Source organism: Delphinus delphis, chromosome 21 (genome assembly GCF_949987515.2).
Source record: "Delphinus delphis chromosome 21, mDelDel1.2, whole genome shotgun sequence".
NCBI classification, from domain to species: Eukaryota; Metazoa; Chordata; class Mammalia; order Artiodactyla; family Delphinidae; genus Delphinus; species Delphinus delphis.
Genome location: NC_082703.1, coordinates 4,991,552 through 5,014,885, shown reverse-complemented (window position 1 = coordinate 5,014,885; position 23,334 = coordinate 4,991,552). Strand labels below are relative to the sequence as shown.

General features: G+C 36.2%; 1 protein-coding gene across 1 annotated transcript in view; it reads right to left on the bottom strand.

The window, feature by feature from the left end:
* The window catches only part of LOC132417716 (A disintegrin and metallopeptidase domain 3-like), a 125,990-nt gene that overhangs the window by 25,305 nt on the left and 77,351 nt on the right, over positions 1-23,334 (bottom strand). Inside the window, 6 exon segments of the mRNA XM_060001493.1 lie at positions 1,468-1,533; positions 10,187-10,379; positions 12,138-12,228; positions 12,718-12,913; positions 15,651-15,729; positions 15,731-15,747. Coding sequence (XP_059857476.1) covers positions 1,468-1,533; positions 10,187-10,379; positions 12,138-12,228; positions 12,718-12,913; positions 15,651-15,729; positions 15,731-15,747 — 642 coding nt within the window.

The following is a 23,334-nucleotide window of genomic DNA, read 5'->3' as shown; positions in this document are numbered from 1 at the left end:
ATAAATGTGATCTGGTGGGTGAACTGAAAGAAGGGCCAGAAACATTATAGAGAATCTAGAAATAGGTTCGTGAAAAACTTAACAAGAAATTAATTAAAATTAAATAAGAGAGGAAAGAAACAGAAAAGAAACTGTAAATAATAGGACATGTAAGTGATCTGGGAGAGAAAAAATTTTTAAAAGACACACAGGTCACTTTTCTCCTGGATTACTATATAAAATAGGAAGCATCAGTATGGCAGGAGACACTAGCCACACAGTTAAAGCCAAAGACATGCTTGGAAAAACTTACAAAGTTTACAAAATTTCTATAACCTGGTAGATAATTTCACAATGGATGGACAAATAGAAATACAAATGGAAAATGTGACCATACATACTTAAGGATTGTATAAGTAATTACTGAAGAAATGCAAGTTAACAATGGATTTAGCATGTTTGAAGAGATTCAAAAGACAGAGAAACTAGTCTGACCAGAATATAAGGAAATATGCTTTTTTTTTTTTTTTTTTTGCGGTACGCGGGCCTCTCACTGTTGTGGCCTCTCCCGTTGTGGAGCACAGGTTCCGGACGCGCAGGCTCAGCGGCCATGGCTCACGGGCCCAGCCGCTCCGCGGCATGTGGGATCCTCCCGGACCGGGGCACGAACCCGTGTCCCCTGCATCGGCAGGCGGACTCTCAACCACTGCGCCACCAGGGAAGCCCGGAAATATGCATTTTTATACGTGACAGGTGAGACCGAAAACTGGTATAATATTTCTTGAAGACAATATAATATTAACGAAAATTTAAATGGTACATATATTTGGCTCATCAGATTTCACTGCTAACAATTTAAGAAGTCAGATAAATGTGCAAAGGTGAAGGTACAACAGTGTCCACTGTACCATTAGTTACAATAGTTAAGTAAAAATTTAACATTATCTGAAAGTCCATCAGTGGATAACTTTTCAAATATAGTAAGGAAGAGACCTGCAGGGAAACACATTGAAGATGTTCAAGGATGAAGCAGATCATAATGAACAAGAAAGTCTGCTCCCATAAAAATATGAGATTATAAGTAATATGTATAATATATATTGTGTGAGTTTAAATATTTATCAGTACACATACACTCAATTATAAGCAATATTTTTATGTATGTATAAATGTATATGTGTAATCCTTAATGAGCTCATTTCCAAAATTTCATAACCTTAATCTAACATTATGATAATAGATTGTTTCATATTGAATTTTAGTACAACGTTCAAAGCAAATTATTTGCTCGTGAAGCCTATATGATCTGACCGAACACATAAATCACATACATACGTATGAATAATGCAGTCTGCTTTTCTTATTCGATTTCAATTTTCCAAGTACATTTCTACACCCCAAATAATTTTAAGCATTATAATACTGAAAAATGTTATTGACATGAATCAAAATAACTATACTTAGAAACAGAATAACCATTATACATACCCCATGTCCATTGCACTTTATTTTGGAGATACAAGTTGCGTCTGTGCAAGATCCTCTGTTACAAAACTAAAATGTGAAAACAACCACCAACGACAAAAATTTTAAATTTAAAGTCAAGAGTTGAACAATTGTACTTGGTATGAAAATTAGATGCACAAGATATATATACCTCAGTTGAATCTGGATTTCAGATCTGCTCATTCTAATAAAAGAACTTGGAGTCAAATGGTGTGTTGTTACCTTGTCAAATATCGTATTTTGAGAATCAGAAACCATTTTTTCCCTTGAGGGAGCAGAACTGTGCATTTACCGATATTAATTGGCATAAGTACAAAAACAGCCAACTTGTATTGACTGTTGGTAATGAGCTAGGATCTGTCTTTGCACTTTCTATATATTTTTATAATATATACTCATATTGACCCTGTGAAGGAGATATTTTCATCCTCATTTTATATTTGATGAGAATTAAATGTATACTTTTAAGGTCACACCACCACTGACTGACAGAGCCAATATTCAGTACAAGAACTACTTTACTCACAGAGCCCAATACCAGTGTTCCTGTCATTTTTACATTTTTTTCCCAACTTTAATGACCATATCTCTTATCTTTTGCATTAGGAAAGGTGACCTTGAGAAATTTATTTAATCTTCTTTACCTCAGTTTATCCATCTTTGAATTTGGAATAATAATTATAACTATTGCAAGGTTATGAAGGTGAAATAGCTTGTTACGGATAAAGGAACAAAAGCAGTGTTTGGCACACAGTAAATGCTCACTAAATATAGGATATTATCTTATTTATTTATTTATTCAACCTGATTTCTATGTAGACTCTATGTTAATATTTGTCTATCCAAATTTCAATTTAATTTGACTATCTTCGGGAGAATCGACTATCTGACAGATTTTCTTAAGTATCTGGTAGAATACCCCCTATCTGATGAATAGTCTAAAAATATCATTATTTTCTATCACCATTGCTAATTAAGGAAAGAACAAATATCAGCTTGTTCACTAACTGAAAGTGCTCTGATAAAGCCAGCAAGGATAACAAAATGTTGGACAAACCAGAATTACCTGTCCACAAAACTATTTTCATTCTAGTGTTCTTAACATTGTCATTGAGGTAATACCAGTCATACTTCCCTGGCTTGTTTTTAGGAGAAAAATAAGCCAGGAAAAGTTAAGAACCATGCTTCTGATATAATTTCTTTCAACTAAAGAGATCGATTTGTAGCTGGCTCTTTTGTAATGACAGGAAAAGCAAAAGATACTATGAAAATACTTAGCCTTGGTCAGTGGTTGGGACAGTGTTTTGAATATTAACTAACACATAAGATTTCCCTCTTTAAAAAAGAAACACTAATAGTGTCCCAGAAGAAATCACATCACAGTTAAAAAAAAAATCCTTGATATAACTAAAAAATTATTTCCTGAGGAGAAAATCTTGGGTTATGCAAGCATGTTTTCATACAGTTCTGTGCATAAGAATGGGTAAGGAAGAGACAGTTAATTTCATTTATTCAGTCATTGATTAGCTTAACTATTTTTTGGACAATTACATGCCCCAGACATTTTCTTCAAGTTTGAAATGATTATGTTAAGAAGATATGCTCAATACCCCTCACCTACTTATATGAGCTACAATCAGTTTGATAAACTCCTGTTCTGTCTTCTAAATAAACAATTCAAAGACGTCTTCTATCACAACCAATATTGAGCAAACTTGCATTGCTGGAATAATGCCTATCTTCATGTAATATATTATTCACTTAATATATTACAGTATTAAATTTAGGAGTATAACATTTATAATTTTTATTATAATTGACAAGGAAGACATACTCTTCTTTATTTTGATAGATAAGAAATAAAATCTCTTTTTCTCTCTTTTCTTATCTATCAATTGATAGACTGATTTTTACAAAGGACCCACATTTGGTGAGAATGTGGTAAAGAAGCCTTTTCTATCTAACCTCTCTGAAAACAACTGAACACTGTAGAATAACAAATGAACATAAAGTATATCCTTGATGACTTTTTAAAATAACCAGAGAATGATTCCAATTCAAATTCACAGACAATAGCCTCAAATTCACAGAGTTGGCACTCACAATAGCCCCCCTTTTCCCAATAAATGAGAGTAAAGGAAAATCAGAAAGAGACAATTAGAAGAGGAGAGAGTAAAGGACTTCCTGGGATTTTGAAATAAAATGAAGGTCACTGTTGGGTGACATGAGTGAGAAAGCAACCACAGGGAACACAGTGGCGAAGGGGAGAGCCTAGCTGATCAGCCTTACACTGCTTTAGAGGAGCTGCAGCCTCAGAGTCCTAAGGAAAAACAGGAAGAAGAGCTGAAAGGGCAAGATGGGAAAGGGTGGCTAAAATGTGGAACTATCAATGGAAGTCTGCGCCCAAAACCACAGAGCTAGTTAGCTCTCAGTATCCGCTACTCACCTCCCCACTTCTCTCAGTTACAGAACACAACACTTTATCCCAAGGGAGACAATTTAGAAGAGTATTTTGTTTCATAAAGCAATTGAATTAATGGTGACTACAGAATTCGGGCTTGTCCAGTGGTCTGTCCTCCAGAATTGGCACTATCCGATTAAACGACTGGAAGTACCACGGCCTAAAAGCCAGCTTCCAAAACAGAGACTGTCATATTATTAGAGCGGGGTGGGGGGACACAGGCCAAATGGCAGGACACCATACATCTTGTAAACAGCGGGAGCCCACAGTCAGACAAAAGAAAAGCAGAAACCTCCAGACAGACAGGAAACCACACATTTTGGGGGTGAGAAATGTCCTGGAAGCAGACAAAGAAAGGTGGGAAAAAGCAGGAATCTCTGGCATCTCAATGCAACCTGTTGTCATTAGGCCCTCATTACAATAAAATTACCTTGCAGATAAGAAGTTCCCATCATGCACTGACTCCATGACACTTCCAATCAAGGCTAAATAAGGACAAAAATCCCTCCTACCCTCGGGAAGGTGGAGCTGGGATAAAAATCAGGGAACTTTGACCCTAAACCCCTCCCTCCCCAGTGAGAATTCCACCCCTTCATTTCTACGCCCCACATAACTGACTTGCCATAAAACTCAGGGCAGCTACTCACTTGAGCCTGCCCGCTCTCCCCTTGAGCGCATACTATTGCTTACATAAATCCTTGCTTTGCTTTCTTGACTTCCCTATCTTGTCTCTGAATTCTTCCTGTGATGAGACAAGAACCTACTCCCTGGTAACAATGTGACAAACTTCAATTGCATAGAGAGAGCTGCCAATTAGAATTTTTATTAAAAGTGGTGTGGGATAGGGCTTCCCTGGTGGCGCAGTGGTTAAGAGTCCGCCTGCCAATGCAGGGGACACGGTTTCGGGCCCCGGTCCGGGAAGATCCCACATGCCGCGGAGCGGCTGGGCCCGTGAGCCATGGCCGCTGAGCCTGCGCGTCCAGAGCCTGTGCTCCGCAACAGAAGAGGCCACAACAGTGAGAGGCCCGCGTACCGCAAAAAAAAAAAAAAAATGGTGTGGGATCAAAAAGTCACTGCCAGCTTAAAGCTCCTCCAGACCAAGCAGGAAAAGTCAAAGTCTTTGTTTTTCCTTCCCTTCCCTTTCTTTCCCGTCCTCCGCCTTTCTCTTTCCTTTTCCTTCCATGGGGACATTGCCCAGTTGGGCATGGGCTAATGACTGGACTTTCCCAGGCAGAGAATCTTGCAGGAGAAATGGATAAACTGTAATGCTTTTAGTGGTCAAACAGGGCTAGTGTGAGAAAGCAGAGGTCTTTTAAATAAATGACTCATTTTTCAACAGGACATTTGCTGAATTTAAATGTTATGTGGGATGATAGAAGGCTAGTTACCTAGCGTAGCAATTTTCTATTAGTATTTGTATGTCTAGTGCCCATATGGTTTTATTCCAAATGTTAGTGTAATTGTGTTTATGCAGTATATAAGATGCTGCTTCACTCTCACTAATTCTAAGATTAGTTTTCTTTGTCGTTAGTTTTCAGAAATTTTATTATGCTGTATCTTACTGGATTTCACTGAGTTCATTCTATATCATGCACTTGCAGCTTCTTGCATCTGTGGTTTATGCCTTCTGAAAACCTTCCAGGCATTATTTTCTCAAATACTTTTCCATCCTTAAGTTCTTTCTCTTATTCTTCTAGGATATTAGAATGGCTATTATCATAAAGACAAGGAATAATAAGTGTTGGCTTAGAACTGGAGTAAAGAGAACACTTGTTCCTGTTTGTGGGAATGTAAATTGGTGTAGCCACTATGAAAAACAGTATAGAGGTTTGTCAAAAAGTTAAAAATGGAACTACCACCTGACCCAGCAATTCCACTTGTAGGTATTTATCTGAAGAAAATGGAAACACTAACTCAAAAATATATCTGCATCTTAATGTTCATTTAAGCATTACTTATAATAGCCAAGATGCAGAAGCAACTAAAGTGTCCACCAGTGGATGAATAAAGAAAATATAGTATATATACAAAAATATAGTATATATACACAATGGAATATTTTTCTGCCATAAAAAAATGAAATCTTGCTAGCTGTGACAGCCTGTATGGACCTTGAGGGCGTTATGCTAAATGAAGTAAGTCAGACAGAGAAATATAAATACTGTATAATCTGACTTATATGTGGAATCCTAAGAAGAATAAAAACAAAACAACCCAAGCTCACAGATACAGAGTACAGATTGGTGGTTGCCAGGGGTGGGATTTGGGAGGTTAGGCACAAACTTCAAGTTATAAAAATAAATAAGTCATGGGGATGTATGGTACAGTATGGTAATTACAGTTACTAATACTGTTCTCTGTATTTGAAACTTGGTAAGACAGTAAATCTTAAATTTCTCATCATAAGAAAAAAATTATAGCTACATATGGTGACATATTAATTAGACTTGTGGTGACCATTTTGAAATATATACAAGTATGAATCATTATGATGTACATGTGAAGCTAGTATCATGTTATATTTCAATAATATAGAAAAATATAGTAACAAATAGTAATAAATTTCAAAAATAGACAAAAAGATGTGATAATATATTTGAATTCTTACACATTTCTAAATCACTTTCCAGAAAGTATGTGCAAATTTATACTTGGTTTAGGATGATAATAAGTTGTGCTTCTCACCATCAATTATTATTTTCAATTCCTAACTGACTGGACGAACACGACTGTTGGATATTCATTTTTATTTCACCAACTTAGAAGCTCCCTGATCTCAGTGTTCCAAGTTTCTCCAGAGTTCAATCTCCAGCCACGCGACTCTCCTTAGTGGAAGTTGTGAGTAGAACTAAAAGTTCCGTCCCTCTAATCAGTTGGTCTTTCTGGTAACCAGCACGATCCTGAAGCCATCTAGATGCCCCACCCTGTTACTCCATTAGCATAAATTCGGTTTGATCAGAAGGGGCTCATTATGAATAACAACAAAAAAATTCTTATCAATCAGGAAATTCCAAGGGGTTTAGGATCTTTGTGCCAGAAACCAGGGGCAAAGACAAAATTATTTTTTTGGTGTTATGCCACATATAGAAGCCATTAGAGTGCTTTTTTTCTAATTAATGAATGATTAAATTAGTTAATAAATTTATTTATTTACTTTGCTATAGTTTAGTAAACATTTTGGCACTTTGTTTTTGTTTACAGTGATATTATTTTCCAAGTGTACCTTTTTTTTAACTTGTTTTTTGATTTATTTACATGAATATATGTTGCATTACTATTAAAATTTTAAAAGACAAACATTTTGAAAATCTGAAACAAATTAAATACAATGAAAGAAGCTTATGGAGTTAAATCCATTTGTTTACAAATGACTGTTTATTGTTTAGCAATTTAGATTTTTGAACCATTTCCATTGTGAAATACGGTACTCACACGGAAAAATTGCAAGCTAAAAGTGGAAAGCTCAATGGTTTTAACAAAAATTCATTTACTCAACCCTCACTGAAAAAACAAAAGGACCTCTGCTATTACCCAAGACGGCATCCTCCCAGTTCCTCCTTAATCAGTCTTTTCCCTCCTTCTAAAAATAATTACTATCTAAATTATATGGTACTCCATTTCTTTCTTTCCTTTACATATTTAGATCTAAAACATGTATACATAGGCAGTTTTTAACTTCTTTATTGGAGTATAATTGCTTTACAATGGTGTGTTAGTTTCTGCTGTATAACAAAGTGAATCAGCTATACATATACATATATCCCCATATCTCCTCCCTCTTGCGTCTCCCTCCCAAGCTCCCTATCCCATGTCTCTAGGTGGTCACAAAGCACCTAGATGATCTCTCTGTGCTATGCAGCTGCTTCCTACTACCTATCTATTTCACATTTGGTAGTGTATATATGTCCATGCCACTCGCTCACTTCGTCCCAGCTTACCCTCCCTGTGTCCTCAAGTCCATTCTCTACATCTGCGTCTTTATTCCTGTCCTGCCCCTAGGGTCTTCAGAACCTTTTTTTTTTTTTTAGATTCCATATATATGTGTTAGCATGCGGTATTTGTTTTTCTCTTTCTGACTTACTTCACTCTGTATGACAAACTCAAGGTCCATCCACCTCACTACAAATAACTCAATTTCATTTGTTTGTATGGCTGAGTACTATTCCATTGTGTATATGTGCCACATCTTCTTTATCCATTCATCTGTCGATGGATACTTAGGTTGCTTCCATGTCCTGGCTATTATAAATAGAGCTGCAGTGAACACTTTTCTACATGACTCTTTTGGAATTATGTTTTTCTCAAGGTATATGCCCAGTAGTGGGATTGCTGCGTGGTATGGTAGTTCTATTTTTAGTTTTTTAAGGAACCTCCGTACTGTTCTCCATAGTGGCTGTATCAATTTACATTCCCACCAACAGTGCAAGAGGGTTCCCTTTTCTCCACACCCTCTCCAGCATTTATTGTTTGTAGACATTTTTTTTTTTTTTTTTTTGCAGTACACGGGCCTCTCACTGCTGTGGCCTCTCCCGTTGCGGAGCACAGGCTCCAGACACGCAGGCTCGGTGGCCATGGCTCATGGGCCCAGCCGCTCCGCGGCAATGTGGAATCCTCCCAGACCGGGGCACGAACCCGCATCTCCTGCATCGGCAGGCGGACTCTCAACCACTGGGCCACCAGGGAAGTCCTGTTTGTAGACTTTTTGATGATGGCCATTCTGACTGGTGTGAGGTGATACCTCATTGTAGCTTTGATTTGCATTTCTCTAATGATTAGTGATGTTGAGCATCCTTTCATGTGTTTGTTGACAATCTGTATATCTTCTTTGGAGAAATGTCTATTTAGGTCTTCTGTCCATTTTTGGATTGGGTTGTTTTTTTGATATTGAGCTGCATGAGCTGCTTGTATATTTTGGAGATTAATCCTTTGTCAATTGCTTCATTTGCAAATATTTTCTCCCATTTGGAGGGTTGTCTTTTCGTCTTGTTTATGTTCTCCTTTGCTGGGCAAAAGCTTTTAAGTTTCATTAGATCCCATTTGTTTATTTTTGTTTTTATTTCCATTTCTCTAGGAGGTGGGTCAAAAAGGATCTTGCTGTGATTTATGTCATAGAGTGTTCTATGTTTTCCTCTAAGAGTTCTATAGTGTCTGGCCTTACATTTAAGTGTTTAATCCATTTTGAGTTTATTTTTGTGTATGGTGTTAGGGAGTGTTCTAATTTCATTCTTTTACATGTAGCTGTCCAGTTTTCCCAGCACCACTCATTGAAGAGGCTGTCTCTTCTCCACTGTATATTCTTGCCTCCTTTGTCAAAAATAAGGTGACCATATGTGAGTGGGTTTATCTCTGGGCTTTATATCCTGTTCCATTGATCTATATTTCTGTTTTTGTGGCACTTAATTTTAAATGATCTTCAAAGGGATGACATATTACTTTATAATGTAGTCAGCACCAGTATGTTACTTTGTGATTACTTCATTATTTTTATGTGAGAATATCTCTTCCCATTCTGAGATAAGTTTACTATTCACTTCCATTTTTCTCTTATTTTTTCTTTTCTTAAAATATTATACCTCCATTTAAATTATTTAAATTTAAATGTGAGATAATTGTGTACTGTTTTACATTAGTCAACTAAATTTTCAATGGTACTAGTTTAAAATTATCTATTATGTTTCTTCAAATGTTTAACAAAAAGAAAAACAAACAAAGCTTAAACTCTGTTTTATTCTTGTGTCTTGAGAAAGGGCAAATTGTTAACAAGTATATTGTGCTTTTGGAAAAAGAATTAGGGAAGTACGCTAATGAGCAAATCAATATTTTAGTTTTATTACAATCAAATTAATTCTCTTTGTTGTTCTTATTATTCAGGATTTTCTGACCTGCTTTTGGGGTGTATGATTTGATTCTTTTCTCTTCCTTGTTTTACACAAATTATTGCAGAACAGATGCTGGCCTAACAAAGAGGTTAAGTAAGATACTCAAGTGTGAGTACACAACTTTAAATATCTACAGTAAAATTCATAATGAAAAATGACAGAAAGTAAAGCAAGTGTTCCTTTGATCAATAGAAATTTTGACCTTTAAGGCTTAAGATCATGACGCAGTAACCAAAATTGGTAACAATTACAAATTAAAAATCTTAAGTGCCCTCTCTCTCTCTCTCATACACAAACACACATACACAGACACTAAGACGCTCACACACCACATATAGAATCACGAAGAATTTGTGTTTACCTTATTTGGACCACACATAGTGCCACTCTTTACATAGGTATAATCATCTCGGAAGGTTACTGGTGTCGAATTTCTTAGATGTGCACTTAGACACACAATGCCTCCAAGGAAAGTATATTGAGTATCAAAATTTTTAAATGGCACTACTTCTGTACGTGTCCAGAGACAAACTAACTTTCCACAATAGATATCCCTGTAATATAACACAGAAAAAATTACCCATATGTCACTTAGCGACACAATATATTGTTTAAATAACAGTTCAAAACATGAGGATAATTCACAATGTTATTCAGAGCATAACACCAAAGCTATTCAGAACATACACCATCTTACTGGTGTGAGGTGATACCTCACTGTAGTTTCGATCTGCATTTCTCTAATGATTAGTGATGTTGAGCATCCTTTCATGTGTTTGTTGGCAATCTGTATATCTTCTTTGGAGAAATGTCTATTTAGGTCTTCTGCCCATTTTTGGATTGGGTTATTTGTTTTTTTGATATTGAGCTGCATGAGCTGCTTGTAAATTGTGGAGATTAATCCTTTGTCAGTTGCTTCGTTTGCAAATATTTCCTCCCATTCAGAGGGTTCTCTTTTTGTCTTATGTTTTCCTTTGCTGTGGAAAAGCTTTTAAGTTTCATTAGGTCCCATTTGTTTATTTTTGTTTTTATTTCCATTTCTCTAGGAGGTGGGTCAAAAAGGATCTTGCTGCGATTTATGTCATAGAGTGTTCTGCCTATGTTTTCCTCTAAGAACTTTATAGTGCCTGGCCTTACATTTAGGTCTTTAATCCATTTTGAGTTTATTTTTGTGTATGATGTTAGGGAGTGTTCTAATTTCACTCTTTTACATGTAGCTGTCCAGTTTTTCCAGCACCACTTATTGAAGAGGCTGTCTTTTCTCCATTGTATATTCTTGCCTCCTTTATCAAAAATAAGGTGACAATATCACCTCACACCAGTCAAAGTGGCCATCTGCAAAAAATCTACAAACAATAAATGCTGGAGAGAGTGTGGAGAAAAGGGAACCCTCTTGCACTGTTGGTGGGAATGTAAATTGATACAGCCACTATGGAGAACAGTATGGAGGTTCCTTAAAAAACTAAAAATAGAACTACCATATGACCCAGCAATCCCACTACTGGGCATATACCCTGAGAAAACCAAAATTCAAAAAGAGTCATGTACCAAAATGTTCATTGCAGCTCTATTTACAATAGCCCGGAGATGGAAACAACCTAAGTGCCCATCATTGGATGAATGGATAAAGAAGATGTGGCACATATATACAATGGAATATTACTCAGCCATAAAAAGGAATGAAACTGAGTTATTTGTAGTGAGGTGGATGGACCTAGAGTCTGTCATACAGAGTGAAGTAAGTCAGAAAGAGAAAAACAAATACCGCATGCTAACACATATGTATGGAATCTAAAAAAAAAAAAAAAAAAGGTTCTGAAGACCCTAGGGGCAGGACAGGAATAAAGATGCAGATGTATAGAATGGACTTGAGGACACGGGGAGGTGAATGGGTAAGCTGGGACGAAGTGAGCGAGTGGCATGGACATATATACACTACCAAATGTAAAATAGGTAGTGGGAAGCAGCTGCATAGCATAGGGAGATCAGCTCGGTGCTTTGTGACCACCTAAAGGGGTGGGATAGGGAGGATGGGAGGGAGATGCAAGAGGGAGGATATATGGGGATATATGTATAGCTGATTCATTTTGTTTTAAAGCAGAAACTAACACACCATTGTAAAGCAATTATACTCCAATAAAGATGTTAAAAGAAATTTTAAAAAAAGAACATACACCATCTTACGAAGTGCACCATATAAATTTATCTTTATATACTATATTCATCTCTCATTTGTATTAAGTGATTCTTTGCAGTACACACACATACACACCCAGTGCATTTGGAAAATGTATATTTTTCAAAATACGCACCGATAATTACAAAAACGACCATAACAGTTTCCAAAGTCATCTGTATGCATATTCACTTCTTGTGAACATAGAGCAGAAGACCCCTTCGAAACTGAAAATATAAATAAAGTTTTTAATTACCCATCTTAAAAAAAAAATTAAAAGCATGGTAAATTTATACAAAGGCATTGAGACAACGAAGCCCAGGCAGTGTCAGCTACTATAAATATTTGGTGCCATCTACTGGCTACATATGAAGGAGAAACACTTGACTAAAAACTACCTACTCGAGAATAAAATTGTTATGATCGTCCAGAAACGATTAAGAAGTAAAACAATCATTTGCTCACTTATCTGCAATTCTAGTAGTCTACTCCATTTCCACCAATCACCTGAAACTTGACTAATATCCTATTCTTTTTGTCTCGTACTCACTAGATCTACTTTACCTCCTGACATAGGTCAAAGATGCTTTGTTTTGCAGTTTTATCTCCAAATTTAGATTTAAGCAATAATTATTATTATGGCTATAGGGTGCATTACTGACATAAGAAACAAATATAGCTTAAATATAAACCTCAGAAGAAAATACAACCATTACATTTTCCAAACAACTCCGCACACTGTTTATCTGTATCTTGGCATACTCCTTGATAGCAAAAGGCAGTCTTATTATTGCACAGTTCTAAATCAGCAGATTTCATATCAGGTACACAAAACTCAGCTATCCCATTGCAAAATTCTGGAAAATCACACATATATGTGCTTTTCCTACATACATGTCCTCTTTCAGCTATCTGTGAGACAAAGAAAACCAAATATTTGTTTTTAAAGTAGTAAAACAAAATATACAAATTTAAATAGGAGGATTGTATTTGTAACTATCATTTCCATTATTAATACATTTGTAAGTATTTAAAGTTAAATTATGAATTTACTTAAAAGTTCTGCTGGAATAGATGAGAAAGAAGCCAAATGTCCATCAATAGATAAACAAATTGTCCTATGGACAATGGAATACGTTCAGCCACATAAAGGAATAGAGTCCTGGTTTATGCTACAAGGTGACTGAAACTTCAGAACACTGTATTTAGTGAAGAAAACCAGACACAAAGGTCATACATTGTATGGTTCTACCTATATGAAATGTCCAGAGTAGGTAAATCCCTAGAGGCAGAATGCAGATGGCTGGTTGCCAGGGACTGAGGGGAAGGGAGAAAGGAAGGCAAGTGCGTAATGGGTCGGGGTCTCCTGTTCGGATGAGGAACCTGCTATGGACCCAGGTCGAGGTGGTTGCACCACATTGTGAACGCACTAAATGCTACTGAATTGTTCACTTGAAAACGGTTAATTCTTTATTGTGTGATTTGCACTTCAATTGAAAACAATGGCTCTGGTGAAAGTTCTCATAGTTAAAATGCTCTGGTTATCCTGAATATTTACTTCAAGATAAATAGAAAATATTTGATATAAAACTACGTGTATTTGTTTTCCAGCTTTTGATTCTTGGGGACTAGTTAGTTGCACTCCTGAGATGTTTTAACTAACTCAGATGCCAGTCTTTGCCATGTTTCTAAAATGTTTCTTAATGGACATCTTTATCCTTTTTGCATTTCAAGTAATTTTCCTTTCAGGACTAACTCCACTTCCACCATGAGGAGTTTATAGCTGACATGAAACTGCTGCTGACGCAGGATGATAATCGGAACCCTTCTCCCTAGACACAGTGGTGGGAATTTAACTTAGAACGTAGTGGTGGGTCAGGGTTTCTGCCTCTACCAGGGGTGGAGATGGATGTTGGGAAACAGAGGACCCCTCTGCTCTTCTGAAACATCACACACTCTGGACTAGAAAAGCCAGGAACTTCAATGAGCTATCTGTACTGCCTACAGGAAAAGCGTGTTTGAGAACTGCCGACAAAAAGGCAAGGATATCCAACAGATGTAGAATAAGAATCCTGTTGCTCCTGTTCCAAACAAAGATTCACCTGAGCACAAAGCTAGACTCTTGCCTTACTTAAGCTTCATAAGTGTTTGTTATTCTTTGCTTGGCTGTTGATCAAGATACAACTGACCCATAATAACTGGTGTTATGCAGTACCAATCACAGTTTCTTAAATTTCCTATAGGAATGTCTGGTTACTGGCTAAAAACACATTAATCACTGTTATGTGTCAAAAAACAGCTGGTTAAACTATTGGTCTTCCATGTCTTTGCACTTGGACTTGTGTCCGTCTAAAATGAAAATTTATAAGAAAAAAACTGGATCAGATCACTAAATTGCAGACAAAAGTCAGTGGAAACTAGCCTAACTGGAAGTGGACAGAGAAGAAAATAGAAAGCCGTTTAAGCTTATGGCCACCTGTAAGAGAGCAGAGTGTAAGGCACATGTCAGCCTTTAAATGACAGCAAAAGCCAAATTCTATGCTATAATACATAATAAAATTAATGTGAACTAACATAGGACATTTAGCTGTTACCCTGAAGCCCTCCCTAGTAACTTATACTATGAATTTTCATTCGACCAAATGTAGCAATTACCTCTGTTGTAAAGAATTATCCTTTGAGATGTAGGCAGAGGGCAATGGACTGTTTAGAAAAGTCTGACTGCTCAGTTCCAGTGATTTGGAGACAAAGACTAAGATGAGAGCTCTGGTGAAGGAAAAGGCAGCAAGGTTTATTGCTAAGAAGTGGAAACCCTAGGCTGGCCTCTACATTCATGTGCCTTGAAACAAATGACCATTGACTTTAAAAACTAGCCCACCAGGTGAAAAAGAACGCGCATAGAGCAAAGTAAAATGATGTCAGGAGAGATTTCATGGACAGAGAAAAAACAAATGGCAGCAAAAGCTCTCATTACTCAGTCTTTATGTTTGTCATAGACCCCTGAAAGTGACACAAAAAAGGTGAGTCGCTAAGATGTAGCAATCCCTAGAAAAGAGATTTTACCCTGCCTCCTATCAGGTGTGGCTATGAAGGAAAGTTGAACGGAAAACTTCCCAAGGGAAGTCAAGGGTTCAGTCAGTCACTTCCAGGGTCTTGCCAAAGCTAATCTTCACTATTAGATATGCTACATATTGCTGACTATTTTATACGGATTCCTTTTCTGCTACTTTCAAAATGAGGCATTTTTATTTTTATTGTCTGTTTATTCAAATATTGCATGTCAAGTGTGCTGGGTGGCTTATTCATAATTTTGTCATAAGTCGTTCAATCATGAAGAGCTACATTCAGGCACGACCAAGAGGAACTCACGGCACCCAAATTATCTGGAATTGTTCTTAAATGCAATAAGAGGATGGGTCTTGAGCAGAAATTGAAACAATACAGTAAGAGGCAGCACTACGAAAGAGGTTGAAAAAGATCTAAGGACCTTCTCTCAGTTCTGAAATTAACTGTGTATGAATCGAGTACATAAAGTAATATAATTTGAAACATGAGTAAAAATAAAAGCGGGAAAAAAAAGCTACAAAATGCACCCACAAGAACGCAAAAATTTCATGAAAGAAAATAAGGCAATATTTTGAAAACTTACCTGACAACTTTTTCTGTCACAGCATGGTCCTGTACCACACTCTGCATCTCCAATCAGAGAACATGTTACAGCATCACAGCTTTTTATGAGAGCATTGCTAAAAAGCAAATGCAATCAATTTAAAAAAAAGGAATTTTCAATCAAATAAATCATTTTATTTATTGTCATAATATACTAAAGTATGTCTCTAAGTTAATTACAATCACAGTATAATTTTTACTTCTGTATCTATTTTTAACACCACTTAATATATATATCTGAACATAATATATTTTGATATAGAAAAAAAGATGGCAATGAAATTATTCACAATTCCATGCTCAAGAATTTGAACTGTTAAAAATGTAATGTAATTTATTTTAATCTTTGTGTTCATAAATATAGGAATTGTAAATTTTGAGATTTTTTTTCACTTACTACATCGTAAGTAGTTACCCAACTTATCAAGTCTCTTCAAGATATCATTCTGTGAATATACAATAATTTTTGGATGTGACAAAATAGAGGTTTCTAAATTACAACAGCATATTATGTTGTAAATGACATTTCAAAGAAATTTTTTGTCATTTTTTTAGCTCTAAGATTGTATATGAAAGATTGATTCTAGAAGTTATTAGGTCAAAGAATTTAAAAATATTAAAGGCTCTTCATAATATACACTATTTCCTTCCTTCTATATAGTTATCTATTCAGTGTAAGAGTGATGTTAAACAAGACTGATAATATTTTAAAATAAGTAAAGCTGTGACAAAGTGAAAGAGTGGCATGGAACATATATACACTACTACACTACCAAACGTAAAATAGATAGCTAGTGGGAAGCAGCCACATAGCACAGGGAGATCAGCTCAGTGCTTTGTGACCATCTAGAGGGGTGGGAGGGAGGGAGACACAAGAGGGAAGAGATATGGGAACATATGTGTATGTATAACTGATTCACTTTGTTATAAAGCAGAAACTAACACACCATTGTAAAGCAATTATACTCCAATAAAGATGTAAAAAAAAAAAAAAGACTCTTCTTGGTCTATCGAAATAAAAATTTAAAAAAATAAAAAATAATAAAATAAGTAAAGTGTATAGGCACAAATTACTAAGTGTTTATATCTGTTTCAATTTTATTAGTTTTATTATTAATGTGCTGAACATTTTACATATCTGCACAATCTGATTTATACTTTTATGCATACTTTTTGTTGAAGTAATCTTCTGTTCATTTCCTTTATTTGTAAGCACTTTTATATTAATGATGTTAACTCCTAGCCACTAATATACTTTACAGTGTTTTACAATTTGTCATGACAATTTATTTCTATTTTGGCAGTTTTTTAAAAAAATTTTTTGTTATTATGATATTGTGAAATCTGACAACTGCCAACTTTCTTTGGGATTTGTTCTAAAAGTTTATGTATAAAACTTTCCTCCACCCTAACCCCAGTAAATATGTGAAGGTACAGTGTGTGTGTAAAAGTTTTGTTATATATATACATATATGTGTGTATATGTATTTTTATTTGACATTAAATATTTTGAATAGTATATTGTAAAAGTAACTATAATAATGTATCTTTTCCCCAAAAATTAAATTATCAGTTGTGTTTATAGAATAATAATTTATTCCTGATATTTTATTATACCTGGATACTCATATAATGTCCTATATAAAATTAAATATAATGTCTTCAATTACATCAACTGCATATTATTAAAGTATATCCCAAATTCTATTACTATATAACACCTTGTAATATTTACAGGAATCAGATGATATTCTTTCTTTTTTAATTTTCATGTTTCATTATTAAGAAGAATGTGTTATGCTTCACAATATAAATATTTTAATGAAAACTATCAAGAGAATTTAGTGAAGATGGAAGATTAAACACATAGTAAACATTAACATTGGGGAAAATAAAACAAAAATCAATGACGTGAAAGGGAAATCTCTAACACCTAGAATCAAAGAGAAAGCCTACTACAGTGCAAAACATATCTGGACAATACTCAATGTATAATGGAAACCTAGACTAAATACCAGGCTTAGAAATTGGCCTTTTATGACATTTGGTTTAAAAATGGAATTCCATCATGGGACTGGAAGCGAGGGCTTTGTAACATAGGTAACTGTGGTTTATCATTGAGAAGTTTGAGAAATCAAAGAACATTCTTTTACTCCTAGCTGTCCAAACATTTTATCAAATGTTTCTTCAATATTTAATATCTTGTAATTTTTATCTGTTACTTTAATGATATATGTTGAAAAATACTGAAACATTTCTCTATTTCTGGAATAAACACCATGAGCATACTCTTTTTCAGATATTTATTGGTTATTTGATAATTTTGACTTAGGCATTTTGCAGGTATTTTCCAAAATATAAACCAGTCATTCAAAGTAATGCTAAGCTGACTACAGGAGGAATCAACAACTTTCATTATTTAATTTTATTTCTATATACTTGCAAAATGCACTGAAAATTGAATTTTTTTTAAAAAAATATGCAATTTACAATAATATTAAAAAACATGAACTACTTAGGGTTAAATTTAAGTAATTACAGACACCTAAATAAATGGAACAATATACCCTGTTCATGGTTTGAAAATCACATTATGTATACTATTCAATTCTCCATAAATTCATCTTTAGATTTTTTAAAAAATTTCAAGAGTTTTTTTTTTTAGGGGGTGGGTAGAAATAGAAAAGTTGATTTAAAATTTTACATAGAAATATAAAGACCTAAAATAGCCAAATCTATCTTGAGAAAGAAGAAACTAAACATGAAGATACATTTTACCTGATTTTGTGCATTAGGATAAGGAGACCTGGTACTGGATAGATACGTAGATTATTGGAACACAAAGTATGTCATGAATGGTTTTTCAGTAAATGTACCAAGGGAATTCAATGGGGGAAGGACAGTCTCTTCAACAATTGAATACCTTGAGAAAAACATACCTTGATCCTTAACTTGCAAAGTGCTACAAATTACTCAAAATGGATCATACACATAAAAACGAAAATTTGTAGACTTCTAGAAGAACACTTACAAGGAAGCTTCACAACTTTAGGATAGATAGGCTACAAGTAGCATAATATATCAAAGAAGAAAATTATAAACTGGACTTCATCAAATTAAAAACTTTGACTCTTTGAAAGATGTCATTAAGAAAACACAAAGCTAAGCCACATACTGGGAGAAAACCTGGCAAAGGCTTGTGTATAGTTTATATTAAGAATTCCTGTAAGTATATAATAAAAAGACAAACAACCCAATTAAACTTTGTAAAATAGTTGAACAGACATTTTAAAAAGGAAACATATGAATGCCCAATAATCACATGAAATACTGTCCCATATAATTAGTCATCAGGAAAATACAAACTAAAACTGCAATGAGATACCAGCACAAACTGAAATGACTAAAATGAAAAAGACTGGCAGTAACAAAAGTGGTAAGGATTCAGAACAACCGCCACTGTTATACATAGATGGATGGAATGCACAATATTACAACCATTTTGGAAAGCATTTTGACACTTTGTTATAAACTTAATAGTACAATGAATGTGTTGTGACAGAAATTGGAAGTTTAGATATTTATGGGATTGGCTTGGATGAGGTAAGGGAAAACTGTCTGTGGTAATGTAAACGTTCTACATATTTTCCACATTTAATCAGGTATAGCATCACTCAAATTCAAAAACTCAGCAAGTCAGAAAGAAAATATAAATAAGTATAATGAAGGCCACCTAGACACATCATGAGTCTCTGTGCAGACAAGAAAAGACAAGGTCACAATGCCTTTGTGGATATAAAGGCAGATAGGTCGCATGGATCATCTGGCCAGGTATGGTATGCAGAAGCAGACTTGTTCAGTAAAGTATTCAGTGACAGTGAGGGCAAATGGTTTTTGACCACTGTTGTTGAGACTCCTGAAAGGTTCCATCAGTGGGAACTGATGGTCTTGCGACATGAAACAAAGTTTATTGGGCTTGCTGTTCACCCACCTATACTTTCAAGAAAATAAAAACTATTTCCCTTCTGCTGGTGGCCATAACTATAGATAGAAAAGTCCTGGTGATCAAGACCAGTTTAGTCACTCCAAAATTTACTGAGATATGTTCTTACAATGAGTAAGAAAAGAAAGAAATTAGAGATGTGCTTAGGCAAAAGCCTGATGAAGTCATAAAGTCTCATCCAAATAGCATATTATGGATCGATGTAAGTTTTGCTGGATATGAAGGCTTCAAAGTCACACAGTCACTTTCAGAACCAACCTCATGCTCTAAGCACCACTGGTCAATGAACACACTGTCTAATGACATGGATGTGGAGAAAGAGAATGTAAAGACCTATCGGGGCTTACTGCAGTAGGTCTTGTTAAAAGATAACCTGAGGCATATTAAAACTTTTAAGAGTTTATTTGAGCAAAAACTGATTCAAAATGGGCAGCATCCAATTTAACAGTTAGAAAGAAGCTCCACGGGACTTCCCTGGTGGTCCAGTGGTTAAGACTCTGCACTTCCACTGCAGGGGGCACGGGTTTGATCCCTGGTCAGGGGACTAAGATCCTGCATGCCACACGGCATGGCCAGAAAAGAAAAAAAAAGTAAAAAAAAAAAAAAAAAAAAAGAAAGAAACGCTTAAGAGCTGTAAAATATGGAAGACTTTTATAGGCAGAAGGGAATGGGAACAAGGAAGTTATACTGGCAAAAAGGTGGGCTGATTATTGCAAAGTTACTTTCCTTTAGGGGATGGCAGGGGTCTATCAGGCAGATTACCTAACTAGTGCTGGCCAGATGATTCCTGACTGACTGGTTTAAGATTCCATTTCTGGAAGAGCCAAAAGTGTAGTTAAGGTAAATCTCTCAGTTTGGTGATGTGAGGTTTAGCATAAGGGACTCCATTTGGGGCCTGGTGTCTTGTTTTCGTTTTTGTTTGTTTTTAATTAATTAATTAATTTATTTATTTGTGCTGTGTTGGGTCTTCGTTTCTGTGCGAGGGCTTTCTCTAGTTGCGGCAAGTGGGGGCCACTCTTCATCGCGGTGTGCGGGCCTCTCACTGTCGCGGTCTCTCTTGTTGTGGAGCACAGGCTCCAGACGTGCAGGCTCAGTAGTTGTGGCTCACGGGCCCAGTTGCTCCGCGGCATGTGGGATCTTCCCAGACCAGGGCTCGAGCCCGTGTCCCCTGCATTGGCAGGCAGATTCTCAACCGCTGTGCCACCAGGGATGACCCTGTTTCTTTTAACAGTCTTTACAGCTATAATAAAACAGTGGCCTATCCAAGATGAATTCTCATTTTCCAATACATACCCTTGAAATCCAGTGGGGCAAGCTACCTCTTCCCTTAGGTCCACTGTGACTCCATCTTGGATTTTAAATGAAGACTTGAGAGTGCCCAGATGATGAAATAGTGACCCAAATCAGATTAATCAGTTCATCCACACAGTGCAAACAGGCTATCAGAGACAACTGAACGTACTCTTGTATCGCAGGAATAATCTTTGAAAAACTATTTAGGAACTGGGCAATAAAACTACCCAGAATGGACACCTTGGCAAAAGCTAAATGTAATTTCCTGCAGGCCAAGGGACAGAAAAATCAATGGTTCAAGTCTGAGTCCTATGTTCATGTAGACATGGATATTAGGCCAGAGAGAATCTAATGCGGAAATTGTTTGTCTGCCCTTCGGAGAGAGTCTCTCTCACTACTGGGCTACAGAATAGGCATGGTACCCTAAGGTTTGGGCTGTGAGCAGGAATTATTCCTGGACACCATATATTTACTATTGGCAGACTATCCTGTCTGACGTGATACCACTCGATTGGCATTCACCCCAAATGTTTGGTACCCACTCTGTACACAGATCTTACCTCCTTCAACAATAAACAGGATAAGAATAAAGGGTTTCATCCACATGAAATGAAAGCCATATACACTGGTCAAGATGGATTGGAGAAGTGATGGTAACCAAGTTGTCAAGCCTTTCATCTATCCTGAGCACAGGCCATTATAGTACCAGGAAGTCCCCAGGGGTGAGATTGAAAGAATATTCTTACTAGATTTGGAAATGCTCTCAAATCACATACATTTCTGGTGGGTTCTTTAGGGCTAACACATACCCAAACAGTCATAAATAATAGATTTATGCTGAATAGATGATGGGGATAGATATTCTACAAAAATGTAACAGTTCTCTTGATTTTAAGGGACGCTCTCAATGTGGAAATGCTACGATTAAGACAGTGGAAGTAGGGATGAGTATATGACTGGAAGCCACATAGCTATCCTGGCCTATCTAGATTGTTATTGTGAAGCGGCACAAGATACAGTGGTAAGGAGAGGGGGAGAAAGGAATAGGAAGGGGAAAGGGAGCTGGTCAGAAGATCACTGTCTTGATCAAGGAGACAGCATATGCAGGGATACTCAAGAAAATCTGTCATCTTTTAACAGCCCTGCCTGGCCAGTAAAAGGTGGCTTATATAAGCTAAACATGGCAGTGGCTCCAATAGCAATGGCAGTTCCAGGTATGATGCAGTTACAGACCGAAGGCACTTGGTGTGTGGTGGTGGAAATTGTAGTAAAATCTTTCTTCAGTATCTCACTAGACCCAAAAGATCAAAATCAGCTTGCAAGTTTAGATATTGAAAACAATTTATAACACATCTATGTGTTCTGAGACACTTGCAATCCACTTATAATCCAAGACTGGGCTCCAAAACAAGACCTAGTGGTTCCGGCGCTTGGGACCGAGGAAGACAGGCAAATGTGTCTTTTCTACCAGTTACAGTCAAGTGAGAAAAGGAAATCCAGGGCACACAGCCCAGGGCAATGGACATGGCCAGTCCTCACAAATACAGTGTTAGCCCCTAATCTCCTCTCGAGGGTATTGTTTGACATTGACTGCAATAGACACCTTTCCAGATATGACACAGCAATTCCTCTGCACAGCAGACATGAATCATACTAATCAAGTACTCCTAAATGGATAATATTTACACATCTAGTCAGACAATGGTGCCACCTTGAAAGCCAAGGATACTCAGTACTGTGCGATTAGCTGGGGCAGGCCATGGACATTCTGCGGTCCACATCACGCACAAGCAGCTACAAGTAACTTTAGAGCCAGTTACATTTTCTGCAAATGTGTATGTCTGAGCTTATTAAACAATGAACTACCCTGGCCATTACTTTGTTTTACGCCTTTTATATATTTTTGTTCTTTTGTTAGTCTTTATCATTGAATAAATTTGTTCTCAGGTCTCAGACGTGATGTATGTTGGTGATAAACTAAGAACTGCCTATACTCCTAAAGCGTTTCAAGGTTGTAAAATGTTGCAAATGAGAAAAAAAAAAGTACTGTCTGGCTAGAGGAAGTCACAGGTAATTAGAGTCTTATATTAAAGTACTGAGGTTTAAACGGAAGTGGAAACCATTGTTCCCAGAGTGATTAACAAATCAACAATAATTAAAATAATTTTTGCCACTACTGGCCTTTAGCATATAGCACTGGATACTGCTAGTACTTTTCACTAGCAGTAAAAACTTCCATTCTGGGAAGCTGACGGAGTTCATTTCAATTTCATTAGGCAAGACTTGGAGCACCGCTTTACTCTCCTCCCCACAATAATATGTCATCTCAGGATTATACCAAATCTGAAATATTATTATACCAGTGTGA